General features: G+C 42.3%; 1 protein-coding gene across 7 annotated transcripts in view; it reads left to right on the top strand.

The window, feature by feature from the left end:
* The window catches only part of LOC129724986 (solute carrier family 12 member 4), a 318,737-nt gene that overhangs the window by 290,576 nt on the left and 10,659 nt on the right, over positions 1-17,502 (top strand). For 5 of the 7 annotated variants that reach the window (XM_055680331.1, XM_055680329.1, XM_055680327.1 and 2 more), the window contains 3 exons: positions 8,352-8,480; positions 8,656-8,843; positions 9,017-9,156. In XM_055680331.1, coding sequence (XP_055536306.1) covers positions 8,352-8,480; positions 8,656-8,843; positions 9,017-9,156 — 457 coding nt within the window. The remainder of the gene's footprint in view (positions 1-8,351; positions 8,481-8,655; positions 8,844-9,016; positions 9,157-17,502) is intronic. The other 2 variants (XM_055680330.1, XM_055680328.1) reach the window with 1 other exon arrangement.

The raw sequence follows: 17,502 nt of genomic DNA, 5'->3' as shown, positions 1-17,502 counted from the left end.
ACGATCCACTAGCCCGATCAACAATTTCGAGTTCATAGCGATCCTTGCAGCTTTGCCGCAGAAAGCACTCTTCGCATTAGGGGAGTTGTTTTGATGGGCAAACATTTTAATTTACATTCTTTGTCCTTTTTCATCGCTCTTAAAAACCGCTCATCACTTCATACACTTCATCAGTTCGACTGCATGATATGGTGCAACTTTCGGTGTAGTGCCTTCATCGTTCTATGCAGCATCAGCATCCATCGTTGTTAAGTGACTATCGGTTCTCCAGCGGATAGGGATTATAGACCGGCTTGTGTTTTGATTCTAAAATATGTAGAAAAGCTTGAAGCTTCCACTTATTTTTCCATTACTACCGCAACGTTCTCGTTTGAATTTAGAATTGAATCAAGCCTATTACCAACTACTGCTCATCGATGTAACATGCTGGTACTTGCTCACCTATCCATGGGTTGTAATCCTACAACAGTCATGAAAATAGGCCAACACACAGCACGGGTCCCGTCGATGGTCACTTCTCAACAACACCCATCTTTTCTTCTTCTTCTTTTTTCGCCAAGCCGCTCTTTAGCTTGTTCAAATCCTTCATCAGGGCTAGTAGCCAACGCAGAAAAAAAAAGTACCGTACCGGCTCCTTTCGAGCATCCCACATCATCTTCACTTCAACCCACGAATCGGTGGCGAACACGAATCGGCTGAGTTGTTTCGATTACACATTCATTCTGCATCATGGCATGGCTATACCATATAATCATCGTGCTATCATCATCAACATCATTACCATTATATCATACCAGGAGTCATCCCAACGAAAAACAACTCACCTTGTTATTACACCGCTCTGCCATTTGAAACTACTGGTTGCATCGATTGAATCCATAATCAACAGGTTATATTCAAGCAATTATTTGTTCTGATTCTGATTTGATTGGAAGTAGAATCTTGTACGGTCACATCGACGCAAGTGGCAGTTTCAAATTGCGAAGCAATGTAATTAAAGTAGATTTTGTGCCTGCAAATATAGTAAACTATGTTTGTTTCATGCTGACAACTATAAGTACTATACTGTAGAACCGTGTTGCATGCGGCCATTGTGTCGTTTCTCAACCTTCACCAGCTGGTTTCATGTTTCTAACTTCATCGCCAACATGCTGCTACCTGTGTACTCAGTGTTGAACTTAAATAAAACAAGACACAATGCAACACATCGCCCTATGTAGAAATTATTTGTTCTAGGCTTGAAAGCAAAAAGAGAATATGCTACTAGTACATAGCATACTAGTGCATGCTTTATTCAAATTAAATTCTACAAGAGTGATGTAACAGAAGTGCAACAGTCTGAGGATGGAGTGTAGTGAACCAATTTTTCTACTGTCTGAATAATCTATCATTTGATGGAAAAATCATCCAAATCACCAAACAACTTCAAAGGATTTCATAAGGATATTTTCTAAGCAAGAGAAGATAACTTCAAAACCCGTTCATATCATTGACAAAATATATTAGTGCATACACATTAATTCTAAACATATTCTTTTAACACCTGATGAACTCTGAAGCGTTTGATTTTCTGAATGATCTTATTGATCTCATGAAGGATTATGTTGATGATTGGCAGAATAAATTGTATTGTACATAACATATTTACTAAAAATTCTTAGCGACCTAGAGGGCAACTTTTAACAGTATTCACAACCAAATTTATCAAAGCGCTTTTGCTACACGGTCCGACAAGTAAAGGGCTAAATTGAAACACTGTTCAAGTTCGAAATGTTTGCCTGTGAGTTTTACTCACACGCCCGAGACGATCGAGCAACACATCAAACGAGGCCCACAGGTGCCCTTGTGGTATTTTATCCTAGGCTGCAGTCAAATGTCGCTTCACATCTTCATGTTTTTTAAGCAGACTTCGGCCTTCAACATACGGCAGGATTTTCTTGGCTTTGTAAGCCAGCGCCGATTCCTGTTGGACTCGGTACAAAAATGATGACATGCTCATGGTTCGAGGACGTTCAAAACGCTGATTTCTCTCGTGTTCTTTCTGGCAACTAAACTCAGTCGTTCTGCTTATTCACGAGTTTGTTGTACGGTGAATAGATTTTCGGTGGTAAACGTGGCTTTCTTCACCAGCGCCTTCGCTCTTGTTACTCGTTCTTTTTTCTACCTCACCGAAAGGCCTTCATCCTTCCGGATCTTGTACGATCTGGTCTGAAGTTTATCTTTCAGAATCTGACGCTTCGATCAGATTGAATCAGATTTTTTGATACTTCCGGTCTCCAGTTATCTTTCAACTGTACGTATACAAAACCTCTGCACACGAAAATCGGACAGCTCAGAAACTTTTCCTTCTGCCGTTTGCAGCTCGTAACAAAAAACCACAGCACTATGTCTCTATTCGAGGTCCATCTTCCGGATAAAACTTGATTACAAAAGTAGTACATAAATCAACTGTCAGCTAAGACACGATGTAAAAAAGTAACGAGGAGTCGTCCAGTTTCATGTGCAGCGTAATTGCTAGACCCTGTAAGAGAACTTTCACCAAATTTATACCTTTTATAATGACTGTGCTACTGTGCATACTGTTTTTTTTTTTCTTTTTCTTTCTTGTCAATTTTTGTAAAAGGTAAAATTCTAGATGCATTGTTTTACACTTGAATTATTTTACATTTTTTTTCACTTGAACTAGAGCTTTGGTAAACAGGAAGCCGTCACACGATATTTGTTATAGGCAAATAAAAAATGGAAAAGGGAAGGGAAACGAAATATCTCCCGTGGATTTGGGTTGTTGCCGAAACGCACTGTTTGTGTAGTGTTGACATGGACGTTAGAGATGGTCGGGTTTGGCTTTTTTCAAACCCGTACCCGACCCGTACCCGAAACTTTTTTCTTCGATCAAACCCGAACCCGAAAATTTTATTTGTGTGGAACCCGAACCCGATATTTTTTTGGCGGGTTGACTTTTTGTACCAATTTGAGGATGCCCTGAAGCTTTAAGCTTCGAATGGTATTGGAATGTTAGTGATTTTTACTGTTGCATGAAATAGACAACATTATCTTATAAAAATACTTGTTCGGGTTTGGGTTTCGGGTTTTCAGACCTAAACCCAACATTTTCAAACCCTAACAGGACCCGAACCCGAAAATTTTTTTTCCATCAAACCCGAACCTGACCCGTCGAAGTAGATCGAATAATTTCGACATTAAATCAGACATCTCATTTTTTTTTAAATTACCGGACTTTCATTGAAAATTGACACGGGTGACACTGAAGGCCAGTTTCAATTGAGACAGTGAAAATTCTGTTTTTGTCCTTATTGTTTGCCCTGTCGAAAATTTGCAGCTCTCGTAGGGGCATTTTGGCCTTTTGCATTGGGGCAAATATTATACAGCATCAAGGGCGTTTTACCCAGGTAGATTGAAATTGCGATTTAATCATTCTTTAGAGGAGTTTTACCGTTTTTGTGTAACAGTTCATACAAAATTAAAAAATAGCAGTGCATTACCAACTAAATAGTGTATGTAACTAGATGGAAGATTTGTTATTTGTGATAAACATAACTGCAATGTTAACGTTGTTCCTTAGGAAGGGAGAAGGGGGGAGCTTGCGTTTTATATCGTTGTTCCCTACTTTTGATGAGAAAGTCCTATTTTAACAATTTCGGTTGTGTTTGGAAGGTAATTTTATTACTTTCTCAATGATTACAAATATTTTTCATCTCAAACAATTTACATATTCTATTTATTTAACGCCGTCACTTTCTCACAATGAGTTTAGTTTTAAACAACATTCGACCCACTTGGTCTTATATAGAACTTTCGAGTACAACATACCTCTCAGATAGCTAGTTTAGCCTTTTTCTCAAAATTATTTATTTAAAACAAATATTCGACAATTACTACCTCTTTACTAAAATGCTTCATCACTATTACAAATGCGTGTAAAGAAACTTCTGTATGGAAATGTATTTGATCATTCAAGCAGTTTCCCGGAAACTAGAAGTAACCATCAGGAATTCGAAATAACGTATGTAATAGCGTTGATGTATCAACGTTTGCGGCAGAACACACAAAATAAAATCTGTATAAATATTAGTAAATAATCAACCCATCACGAAACATTCCCCCTTATAGAAAAAGTATTTAGTAAAACCGGAAGTCGCCATCCTTAATTTTAAATTGGATTCTTAGCCGAATTATACAATAATTACCACATCTACTACAGTAGCAGCAACAGAGTGGAACGGAGCGTCGGTTTTGTGCTACTATGGCACAAATTAAGTATGTGATTAGATGGAGGCCCATTGATGACTCTTTGCGTATTGAGCATCAAAGGTAGATTCTTCAAATACAGCCTTATCAGCGTTTACGCGCCGAGAAACAATAAAACCGACGACGTAAAGGAGGAGTTCTACGAGCTCCCTGAGAAAACGTATGAAGAGTGCCCAGAACACGACATAAAGATTGTCGTCGGGGATATATGCGCAGATCGGACGGCACAAATCCTTTCGCTTTCGCTTGGTAGAGAAAGCCTCCACTCTACCACCAGCGACAACGACTTAAGGCTAGTGAACTTCACTATGGTCAGGGGAATAGTCAATTGCACGTCGGGACATTCAAAAGCAAACCTTGAGACACCATAATAGGGGGACCTGCCCCCAAATCGACCACATGCTGATCTGCGACTGGCATTTTTCAGACGTCATCTTTGCGCGATCTTTTCGAGGGCGAAACGTCAATTCAGATCGCTGTCTCGTGGTAGAGAAAATTCAATGTTTTTAAATCGAGATCGACGAGGAAGATATGTCATAACATCCAGAGGCTATCAGCGGGCGGAGTTAGTGCAGAGTACACTCGGGAAGTTGATGGACGGATCGATGAACCGACTGAAGTAGATCTGAACAGCACAAGAGGTGATGACAGTTAGTTGTTGAATTTTCATGCACCACATAGAGCCTTACGACCGTTATCATCGCACAAACTCTGGTCGTAATGAACCTATTGCCTCATGCATTAGTATGTTTAATCGAGTGGAGGAATATTTTGAATTTGGTGAACCTTCGTTTAAATAGCAAAAGAAGCTAGCACGTATAAGTTTTTAATATCATATATTAGTTTTATACTAGTTCATTAAGACTATCAGTCAGATAAATTTTATACACAAATAAATAAATAAACAAACAAACACAAATAAACAAATATAAAAAGAGACACAGACTTGACTGCAGTAACAATCGAGGCATAACCCTCCTTTATTCCGCATTAAAAATTCTCTTCCGTATCCTGTTCCATAGTCTGAGGCCATTGCAGGAACAGGACGATCCACAACGAACCAGATGTTCACCTTGAGACAGATTCTCGACAAGTCTCAAGAACACACCTGCCAGACACATCATTTTCTTGTAAAACTTCAAGGCGACGTACGATTCAGTGAAACACAATGAATTATGGCAGATTATACTTGAACATGGTTTATCAATGAAGCGAAACTCAAACCCGTTGGAAGGTCTTCAGTCTGCAGGTCTGCAGACTCTCGAACATATAGCCTTGAAAGGTGCTATACAAAGGACAGGTGTGCAGAAAAGTACCACCATCATCTAGGCTTTGCGGACAACATCGCTATCATCGGTGTTAATCGAAGAGCTGTAGAGGAGGCCTTCACAGGCAGCGAACGCAGCTTATTACGGATTGCGTAGCCAGCTTGGGTCCCGCAGCCTACAGATCCACATGAAATTTACGCTCTACAGGATGCTGATTCTCCCGGTGGCGCTCGACGGACATGAATCGATGGAGACCACGCATACGTTGGATGTATGCTGTCGACAAGGATGGACGAGCAGTGGGTGTAGGGTGCAACTGGAGAAGGACAGCCCGAAACCAAGTTCTATGGAGGCGTATTCTAGATTCAGCATAGGTTCTCTGATCTGTCTCCATGAAAGCGAGTATGTAAACCGAACACACCTCAGAAACGCATATCAACTGCGTTACAGAATTTCGCACTTATAATAAGAAGTAGATAACGTTTCTAAAATAACGTTTGACTGACGAATTTCATAAACAACAATCCTGGAGAATAATACTTTTGGTATGTATTAGACCGGAACATGAAATCTATGCATTTAGGAGTCTCGTCAACCTTAGTCAATTAAAACGTAGAAAGAAGTTAGCTGAGCTGAATATTGCCAATAGTTTATTTTTTTTACGGAAGTCACATGAAACGTCCTTCTTGTTTTATTTTTGTTGCTACATACCTACTTATCCTTTATTCTTGGCATGATAACTTTTAAAATTGGAATTTTGCAGAAATGCCTTCTTTTCGTTAAGTTGCGTGAAAATGAACTGGAAGCCGTATTAGCACAGACTAGCTCACAAACTTTTTGCCTCCCGTTTACTGTCACATAAAATGTCACATGTGATATCAAACAAAGAGTGTAAACGATAACATTTGCTGTTTTCGTTCGGTAACCTTTTACTGTGAGCGCAACTGAAACAGAACAGTATCAACTTCCAACACTGATTAGCTTGCTGTCAAACCCTTTCGCTCCGATAGAGCAATCAACTACGGCCTAAACATCTCACTCGTTGGGATTCTATTTACTTTACACACACATACACGACAACTGGGATATCATCCACAAGACAAACACGGTCTGGGCGGAACAAGCCCGTATCGGTAAACTTTAAACAGAATGCTCGTTTGGGCTGACAATTTATGGCCAAAGTTTTACTCGCTGGGCGCAGGGGAACGCAGGGGTAAGCAAATTTCGCCGCCACCACCGCCTGGTGGCATAACTTACTTCCCCTAGTGTTGGGTATCCTATAAAAGCCATCGCCAATACGCAATGGTGGCAAGCAACTTCGAGAATTCAAAGTGCGATGAAAAAAAAAAGAATAAAAAAAGAATAAGAATTCAGTAAGATTTCACCCGCAAAATAAACATGTATAAATATTTTATTACAATAGAATAGAAAAAGGTAACGAGAGTTAATTTTATCATACGTGTTTTAAGTGTTTGACCTAATGTAGCCAATAAGTTATTTCAACGGAAACCATCTTCATTGTTCACATTCATTATCATATCAGTACACCGAACGAAATAAACGCACTCGCTTATATCATTACAAAACTTTTTGTCAATGTTCGTGTTGTTTTCAACGTCACCATCATAAAACATCACTAGAGCTTCATTTCTTTCCTTTTGAAAGCTTTAATTTTTATATTCTTCAACACAATCGTTATTGCAAGATCTGTCTGTTGGTTACGCGTTTTTTTTTCGCTGCATAATTCCTTTATTGTCTTCAACATACCAAGTCCAGTCGATCGTTTGAACCGTCAAAATGTCATGTTATCTTTCCTCCCAAGTGTTCGTTTCTTTTTTTCTCACTTTAATTTTAGCTCTCTCACTTTATTCACCTCTCAAGTAGCGTCCACCATTCATGTTTCCCCCGTAATTTGATTACACTTTTATCGCTACTGTTATTCCCTCATTTAACTTTGCCGGAAGGTAGAAAAGAAAACTTTCCCATCGCTTGGTTTAGTGGCCCGACGGAAAGTTGCGGTGACCAGGCGTCCAGGGACAGTTGCGGAAAATTTTCTTTTCTATTCTTTCCCAAGAATTACCAATCCATATTAAAAAGGAATCAGCCATTTCTGCCATATAAAAGAGTAACCAAAGCATAAGAGAGAGAAAAAAAAACAACCGACACGTGCCTATTCTCGTCTCCATCGTCAATATCGCATAGTTCGCGGTTATGAAGACGAGACTAGACACAGGAACTTACCGGATACTGGAGAGCGGCTTCAACGAAAAGGTGACGGGTAATTGCCAATATACTTTTTTGTGCCGCGGTTATGATAACATTGGAAGTACAGTGTAACTGTAGACGTTGTCATACATAGCACCATTGTTCACTGAGCTGCTGCTCTTGTAACGGAAGGTGACAGCTGCACAGGAACATGTACGGATCTATGTTGGCCTTCTGGATACCGCAGGCAGTGATTGAAAATAATTCAATTGCGTGATAAACAGAATCATGAAATTAGAACCCCGGTCGAGTAAGAATTTCATAAAACTTTATTAAAGTACGAACCTGTACTTTAATTTCCAATGGAACCGTATCTTGCTGTGTTTTGTCAATTTTGCCCGACACAACCAAGTTGATTCAAAGACTCTCTTCATATCCGGTGGTACCCGTGGCATGGAAAATGCCATTTGGATCCATCCAACAGATCAATCAAAATAATCGCCCTGCTAACAGCGTGTACGAATAGGTTTATTCTGCTAATTGCTGATATATACTCTGTTTCTTCTTCTCTACTCGTGCAATTTATTCATGCCGAAATTAATATAAAAGGTACAAGCAATTGTTGATCATCATCATCACATCGAAAGCAACGCCAAGACGGCATCTAAAGTTCGGTTCGCTGATCCGGACGAGAACAAGGACATCTTCAACGACGAAGAGCGCGAGGAAAAAAATGAGGTAATTGCTTTTTAACTCATCAGACGCTTCGCGTCGCGACCTTGACAAGAAGCTTAATTTTTATCTAACATTTTTTGCTAATAATTTCCTGTCTCGTTATCCCAACTTATTTCCATCTCGGTGTCTACTTTTGACGGACCCGCTTCCCCATTTCCAAACATACTTCCGAGACTAGACTGAAACCGAAAAGGATAAGGACACCAGAGAGAGTGAGAACGATAACGAGTCGGCCAATGAGAACTCTTCCGAGCAGAAGGAGACGACACCAAAGCTTGGCAACAACGTGGCCTCTCCCGGCAAAGATGGCAAGAAAAATGCTGGGGAAGAAACACCCAAATCACCTAGTAAAGCTAATTATAAGCCGTAAGTTAGGCGAGTGATTGCCGAAAAGTGTTACAACAATATACAACAATAAGAACCCCCCCGAATCTGGAGAAAATCTGCAAAACTACTAATAACACTATTTATTTTTCTCTTTCTTTATGCACGACTGGTTACTATTCAAACCGTAAATATTATAACCACCGTACCACCAGTGATGAAGGCAACGTGAGACGAATGCACACGGCTGTAAAGCTCAACGAGGTTATAGTCAACAAATCGCACGACGCTCAGCTGGTCATACTGAACCTGCCCGGCCCACCAAAGGAGACCCGCATGGAGCGGGAAAGCAATTGTATCCTTTTGCAACGTCTCGAAATATGACACCCGTTTAACCTGGCAGTGCACCTTTTTGGCCCCAAGCGTACAACCTCGGCTGCCGTGGCAGGCCTGCACATATGGGGAAAACTAGTGCTGCTAATAATTCAAACCATGCTCTATGAAATATATAGATTTCATAAGGCTTTAGTTTGTTTCAGAATATCATGACGGCGAAACCAGAACATCAGTTGATCGTAATGTTCTCTGATTCGAATGAAACTTGACTGATATGTCGATATTATACAGCATTGCATAACTACTAATTCGTTCCAAATAACCCTTGTGATTTCCTCATTTTCTCACGAAATTTCTTGATAAAAATCGAGATTTTTAAAACATACCTAACCAAATAGCACATTTTAAAATTGAACAGTACCGTAAAACGGGGTAACATTGATAATTTTTTCACTTTTTCGTGAGTATTTATATATTTTACAACTGAAATTACAGGTTTCATATTTTTAAAACCAGTACTGGCATCCTTAGAACTCGAGAAGTTAGTTTTCAAAGCCCTTCGAAAATCCTGAACATTAAAAACATTTATTTTTCGTCGTTGTTTCAATTTTGCCTTATTTGGGGTAACTTTGATCAGTTTCAATTTTGAATAGTTTTGAAACCTTTTTGAACTAAAAATGTTAGATAATGCTTTGATAACATGTTTAGAGACGCTTCCCGTTCTCCTTGACTGCCTTTACTGCGGAGGATAGTCCTGTCCTTGCATTTAGCGGCGGTATGTACTGCGAGGTATTTTTATGCCATATGTAATTTTACCTTTCGATGATGAAAAACGTAAACGTTGGTCGCGAAAGTTGCTAAAAGTATTTTGTAAGTCAACAATCGTTGTAAATTTTTTGTGTTCAGAAAACGTATGTTGATCCTATATGCAAGGCCTTTTCAACAACGGAAGTATCAATAGGCCAGCTCTAGCCAAGACAACATCCTGGCGTAGGGCAGGATGTTGTCTTTGCTAGAGCATAAAACTGGACTTTTTTAACAAATATAAACTAATTAACATTGAATGTAATAAATTTGACTAAAAATTTTTCTGGTTGATTGAGAAAATTTTATAACGAATTCGGAAAACATGTCAATGAATACGAAATGTTCAATATTCGACTAGTATAAAGTGCTTTTTCTGGCACTTACTGAGAGTAAGAAATATAACGATCGAATTAATTTTAAAGTTTGGTCATCAGAACAATAAAAAATTTCAACCAATACAATATTGTTCAGACCTCGAATGACACAAGACTAAGATGTTATACTCAATTTTAGCAAAAGTAATCACGGAGCAGTTTTATTTCAACTATTCATGAGAAGGGTAAAACTGATCAATGTTACCCCGCTGATCAATGATACCTCGTTTCACGGTACTCAAAGTAGATTGCCGATAGCTGAAAAACTTTAATCAAGATCACCCGAGCTTGTTCTTCAGAAAGCTTCTGTGACTTGTATTTCATTTAAGGATATTCTGGGGCACATTCCCCACTGCCAATACATTTACCTTAACTTGTATGTGAAGTCGAAAGGATGCCAAGGCACATCTCACACTTCTACTAATAATCCCTGAGAGTATTCAAACTAAAATGACACTTTTTACAATCAAATTTAAAAATTTGATTTAATTTTTTGTAACTTGTCCTAGTAAAATTAATAAGATCGACAATATTAAAAAATAAGATTAAGAACATTGTTATTCATACTTAAAATCGAAAGTGGAACATGTCATTTAAAACGGATATTCATCAATATGAAGAAATGCTAACGATATGCGACTATCAAAATTCACAAACATATCTACATTGAATTAATTTTAGAAGGATCTCAGCTGTTGTGCCACGGTCCACGAGAAGTAAACTTGAACAACATCAACATCCGAACAATTCAATGACTTGGATTATAAATAAAAACATGGGTAACAAACGCGGGAGCAAGGTTAAGAAAGAGAAAACAGCGATGAAATTAAGAATTAAAAGTATTCAATTCATAACTCGTCTATTGAGCCTCCCATACACAAATGGAGCATATAGGGTGACCGAACAGAGACTTTTGAGACTTTTTATAACGAGGAACAACCAAGAACAAAATGTGCCTACCGTCAATAACTGATGAAATACCGTATATATTTATTTATATAATTATTACACCCGCTATTCGGGCATTTTAATGATTTATGCGCCTTCGCCACACCTCATTTTCTGGCTTGCCACCAAGTAGTATTTTGCTATCGAAATTCTACGCTCGAAAGCCCCAAGCACTAACCAATCTGCTTCCTTCCACGGTTCTTGTAGACCGCCACCGGGAGGATCAGCGTCTTATCCGGGTGCCATTGCGTGCGGATCTGTAGGCTGCGGGACTTAAACTGGCCATGAAATCCGTAATAAGCCATGTTCACTGCCGCAATCCATCTCTTAAACTCGCGACTTATCTCGTGTGATAACCCTTTTTTTTCTTGTAGGAGCCTATGACCACTGCTACCATTAGTTAGATATATTGCGGTATACTCCGCGTTACTTTATATGCACTGTCAGTTCGTTCCATCACTATGGGTATCAGTGATAGTCGCCCCCAGACTTTGCATTTCACCCCAAGAAGGTATGGCTTCTTTGAAGAAGTTAATTACCTTCGTTAGTTCAGCACACCATATCTCGTTAGGCGTAAGGACACCTTTTCCAGGAATACGCAGTCTTCGCTGAATCAATGCGCTGCATTGGCACAGTAAGTGTTCCGAGGTTTCTACTTCAGAATTACAGAAACAACACATGTTTACCCATTTTTTTAAGGTGATACCTACTCGGACAGTGTCCAGTCAGTAGACCAGTTAACGTACTCAGATCAGCTTTATTCATACTGAGTAGGTTCCGTGTGATTCTATTACATGGTGTAATGAATAGTTTAGATTGTCTTGCTTTGGAGTAAGTCCTCCAGTTGGCATCAATCATCATTGATTCCCAGGTGATAACACGTTACCAGTGTACCAAGATAAATAATTTCATCAACCACTTCAAGAGTATCTGCATCCATCACTACCGCAGCACCAACGCCGCGCCCGTAGGACTACCACGTTCACCGCCAGCCTACTTGTACTTCGTTTTGAAAGTTTTTATGGCGAGTCCAATTCTCGCAGCTTCGCTCCTGAGAGCCCCAAAGGCCTCCTGCACAAGTCTACGATTGCCACCCATGATTCAGATGTCGTACGCAAAGTCTAGATACATTTGAGACATCGTGATGACGGTGCCGGTCCTCTGTAAACCAGCCTCCATGTAGCACCTTCCAAGGCTTTGTTGAAAGGCTTTCCTTACTTTAACAGACAGTCCCAAGCCGTGGTATGGCCTTTTCTGTACGTAAGAGTCGTCTCAATAGCACTTGGTCCATGGCTGCAGTTCGACAGCTCTGCGGTCTGCGTTTTTTCTTTTTTTTTAAGGTGGCGGGGAAATCTGCGAACAGATAACTGAGAAGAGAACTCAGGGTGTGGGGATGAGATTAGGGGAGAGATGCTGGGGTAGTTACACTCCCCCAAACACCTACTGATCCTTGTCCCGACCCACTAAAACCCCTCCAGTCTCTAACCCTGGTCTTTCCGAATCGACGGTTAAGTATTACGTCGGGAAGTGGCAGTTGTGCATGATGCACCCTTTTTACTCTTATAACCTCCTAGCTAACTACCTGGAGAATGGTAGTTAGCTACCACTGGCGTGTTGCTGGTTGACCCGCCACACACGTTGCAGCTCCAGGACAATCTGAGAGGCGGCCGCACTGGCCGCGCTCCAGATGTCCGGGACGTCGCACATCCTACGGACTAGGTTGTCCGGAGTAGTGCCAGGTCCGCTCACAGCCATCATGCGCTCCTCGCTCTTACGAAACGGAAGAATACGAAGAAGACATGCTCAGTAGTCTCCTCCACCTCCACGCACTCGGAACACATGGGGGACCCCGCGTGTCCGAACCTGTGCAGATATTGCCTGAAGCAACCATGGCCTGACAGGATCGGAGTCAGGTGGAAGTTCATTTCACCATGGCGCCTTCCAACCCACCCAGATATCTCCGGAATAAGTCGGTGCGTCCATCTGCCCTTTGTGGAGTTAGACCATTCTCGCTGCCAGCGGAGCATCAAGAATGACCTTCTGGTACCTCGTATACCCCTTGTGTCACATTGGTCGAAACAGTCTCTATCCTCCTTGATGGCGATGCTGATGCTATGCATCATGCCGGACAAGACACAGATCTGCAGTCTGCGTAGTTAGGTCCGAAGGTCCTTTCACCCGATCAATCCACCTTGCCCGCTGTGCATCACTCCGTCTCGTCCCTGACGTACGAGAAGAAGAACCATCTTTACCAGGCTGTCGTCCGACATCCTTACAACATGCCCAACCTACCGCAACCTGCCAATCTTGGCAGTGTGGACGATAGACGGATCCCCAAGCAGCTCCTGTAGTTCGTGATTCATTTGCCTTTTCCACGGTTCGTTCCCCATCTGCTGTCCACCGAAGATGGTACGCAACACTTTCCGCTCAAACGCGTCTTACGGAGACCAAAGTATGCGCCATTCCCTGCCATAATGCGCCGAAAAATTCCTCTGCTGCTATCGTTGTCGGCAGTTATCAGTAAGCCCAAGTACACCAACTCATCGACCACCTCGACTTCACTAACACCAGCTTGAACTCGGGGTGGGAGGTTAGCACTATCTTCTCGTGGACCCCTTCCTTTCCTGTACTTCGTGACCATTCCAATCCGTTTGGCTTTGGCCTTTAGTCCGATGTACGTATCCGCCATCTTCACAAAGGTTCGAGCCACAATACCGATATCGTCGGCGAAGCCAAACAGTTGGACCGACTTTTGGAATATCGTGCCACTCGTGTTAATCCTCGCTCTTCTCATGATACCTTCTAGGGCAACATCAAACAATAGGCTTTAGTCAATGTTTCTCCAACGTATTTCAAAAGCTCGCTAGGAAGTTGGTCCACTCCAACAGCTCTATTGTATTTCAGCCGGTCAATCTCCTCCTCCACCTCTACGAGATCGCAAGTCAAATCCTGTTGTCTGCTACTAGTGCACCAAGATCAGTTGCCATACCGTCTTCCCATTCTAGTGCATCACCGTTCAGATGCTCATCGAAGTGCTGCTTTCAACTTTCGATCACCTCACACTCGTCCGTAAGGAGGTTGCCGTCCAAACTCCTGCACATATCGGCTTGTGGCACGTAGCCTTTACAGCTTCTCGTAGAACTTCCGAGTGTCGTTGGCTACGCGATCTCAGTCCGCTTGCTAGCGCTTCTTTCTTCGGAGGATTGAGGTTTGGCTGTTCCGTGCCTGTCAGTATCGTTCCATGTTCGCTCTCGAACGGTGTTGCAGCATTCTAGCCCGTGCTGCGTTCATCTCCTCGACTAACTATTTGCATTCGCCGTAAAACCAGTAATTTCTATGATTCAAAGCGCTTGTACCTAGTAGCGCTACAACTATGCTACCTATGACGGATCGGATGCTCCTCCAGTTATCTTGAAGAGCAGCTGCGCCAAGTTGCTCACCCGTGGGTAACGCTGGCTCTAATTGCTGCGTGTATTTCTGTGCAACCCTGGCGTCTCTCATCTTCAGGTGATTTTGTGGATATCTTAGCGGGAAAGAAGGTATCTTCTTCAGGTGATTTTGTGGATATCTTAGCGGGAAAGAAGGTACTTCGCATTACCATACTATGGGAGGCTGCAAAGATCACGCACTGTTGTTCGTTATCATCAGACACGGTGTGCAGGCTACCTAGCCCGATAACAGGTCTGTACATTGCGTCCCGTGCTACCTGAGCATTCATGTCCTCCATGACGAGCTGCGCTCACGCTCCTTTACTTCATCGGGTCTTCCTGCATGTGAATAGTTCATGTTGATGATGCTGTAGTTGAAGAACCGGCCCTTTTCCTCAACTTGCACATCCTTGCGTTGATCGGCTGCCACCCCATCACGCGTTGGCGCATCATGCCCAGTACTATGATGCCGGTTACCAGCTCGTTGGTGGTGCCACAACTCTGGTAGAAAGTAATCTTCAGGTAACCGCGTTTCCCTACCTTCTGTCCTGTCCAACAAAGTCTTGTCGCACACTGGAAGCAAGCGGTTTCAGTTCCATGTCCCAAATTTCCTATCGTAGTCCTTATTTCGTTGCCTAGATTTATACCGATTGTTCGGATTCATATTATCTCTTACGTTGTTTGTAACATATTGTCTTCCGGGGTAACATGTTGGACCTCCCCCAACGCCCCGTCTCGCCGGAGGACCATCGTGTCAGTTCTGTTTAGAGTCCCACGCTGACACCAAGACGCTGATCAGCCGTTCCTAACATGGAGGTCAGTTGCCGTTTTGGTTGTTAAATAGCACCATCCCACTTGATTGTCCATCTTTGTTACTTCAAACCATCCAACGTCACAAACGCATCCGAAAATTTGCCCTCTGACCTGATGTTTCATGTCAAACCTTCAAGGGTTGCACATATCAGCTTTAACAGTTTCGTTAGAAAACCATGCGCAAAAATAATCTGCCATAGCTCGCTGTGTTTCACTGAATCGTACGTTGCCTTGAAGTCTAAAAAAAGATGATGTGTCTGTAAGCTGTGTTCTTGAAACTTATCAAAAGCTTGTCTCATTATGAACATCTGGTCCGTTATAGATCGTCCCGTAAGAAAATCACACTGGTATTCCCAAACAAAGGCCTCCTGCAAAGGCCTCAGTCCAGGAAGCATGATACGGTAGAGTATTTATATGCGGAATTAGGTACGGTTATGCCTCGATAGTTGTTTCAGTCGAGTCTGTGTTAGTCCTACAGCCCGTCCTAATAAATTGCACTAGACAGCCTCGCTCCCCGACGTCGAAAAGATCGGCCCAGAAGGTGTCCTTTCCAACGGCTTTGTGGTTCTTGAGCACTCTGCAAGCTTTTTTCTCCTAGTCACCTGCTACATATGAGCCATTACAAACAGCAGGAACTGGATCCGTCCGGTTCTTGGTTCCTTTAATCACTCTATAGAAGGTTCTCGTGTTGTACTTTACTTTACTTTACTTTTAAGGCGGCATACCGATTGTCGATCCAGTGCCGAATCCAGAATACGTCGCCATGTCCCTCGGTCTTGGGCTGCTATCCTCCAATCGCCCCTCACACCTATTTCGCGTGCATCCTCGTCGATAGCACACATCCAACGAGTGCGGGGTGTACCCCGAAGTCGATGACCTCTATCGGGATTCCTGCTAAATATAGCCTTCGCTTGACGCTCATCCGGCATTCTCGCTACATGCCCAGCCCACTGAAGCCTGCCGTGTTTTATCCGCTTGACTATATCCGCCGATTTGTATGCCTGGTACACTTCATGGTTCATGCGTCTGCGCCAAACACCATTTTCTGGTTTGCCGCCAAGGTTTGAACGCAAAATTCTACGCTCAAAAACACCAAAAGCTCGCCGATAAACCTCTTTCAGCGTCCATGATTCAGGCCGTTGAGAGCCACCGGAAGAATCAGTATTCTATAGAGTGCAAGTTTAGTACGTATTTGCAGACTGCGGGACCTTAGCTGCTTACGTAATCCATAAAAGGCCCTGTTTGCGGCTGCTATCCGCTTCTTTATCTCACGGCCGGCTAACCTCGTTGTCACATGTCACTTATGTTCCCAGGTAAATAAATTCGTCGACTACTTCAAATGTTTCCCCATCTAGCAACACCGCAGCACCAACCTCCGACAGACTACCACGCACTCTACCAGCCACCATGTATTTCGTTTTGGCAGAGTTTATGACAGAGTTTATGACTGAGAGGTCCGAAGGCCTCTTCCACTGCTCTACGATTAATACCAATAATATCGATATTATCCGCAAAACCTAGAAGCATGTGCGACTTCGTAATGATGGTGCCGCTTCTCTGCACGCCAGCCCTCCGTATAGCACCTTCCAATGCAATGTTGAACAATAAGTTCGACAGCCCGTCACCCTGCTTCAAACCATCTTACGTCACGAAAGAGTCCGATATCTCACCGGCTATCCTGACGCTTGATGTAGAACCTTCAAGGGTGTTCCATGTTCGAGCATAATCTGCCATAACTCATTTCTCTTAACTGAATCGTACGCTGCCCTGAAGTCTATGAACAGATTCTCGAAATTTATCGAGGATTTGTCGCAAGGTAAACATTTGGTCCGTCGTGGAGCGTCCCCCTCGAAAACCGCATTGGTACTTGCCAACAAAGGTCTCCTGCAGCGGCCTCAGTCTGTGGAACAGGATGCGGGAGAGAATTTTGTACACGGTATTGAGGAGAGTTATGCCCCGATGATTGCTACAGTCCAGGCGATGACCGTTTTTGTA

This window comes from Wyeomyia smithii, chromosome 2, assembly GCF_029784165.1.
Source record: "Wyeomyia smithii strain HCP4-BCI-WySm-NY-G18 chromosome 2, ASM2978416v1, whole genome shotgun sequence".
Classification (NCBI taxonomy): Eukaryota; Metazoa; Arthropoda; class Insecta; order Diptera; family Culicidae; genus Wyeomyia; species Wyeomyia smithii.
Note: the sequence above shows the minus strand (reverse complement) of the source record. Positions and strands in the feature narration are given on the sequence as shown.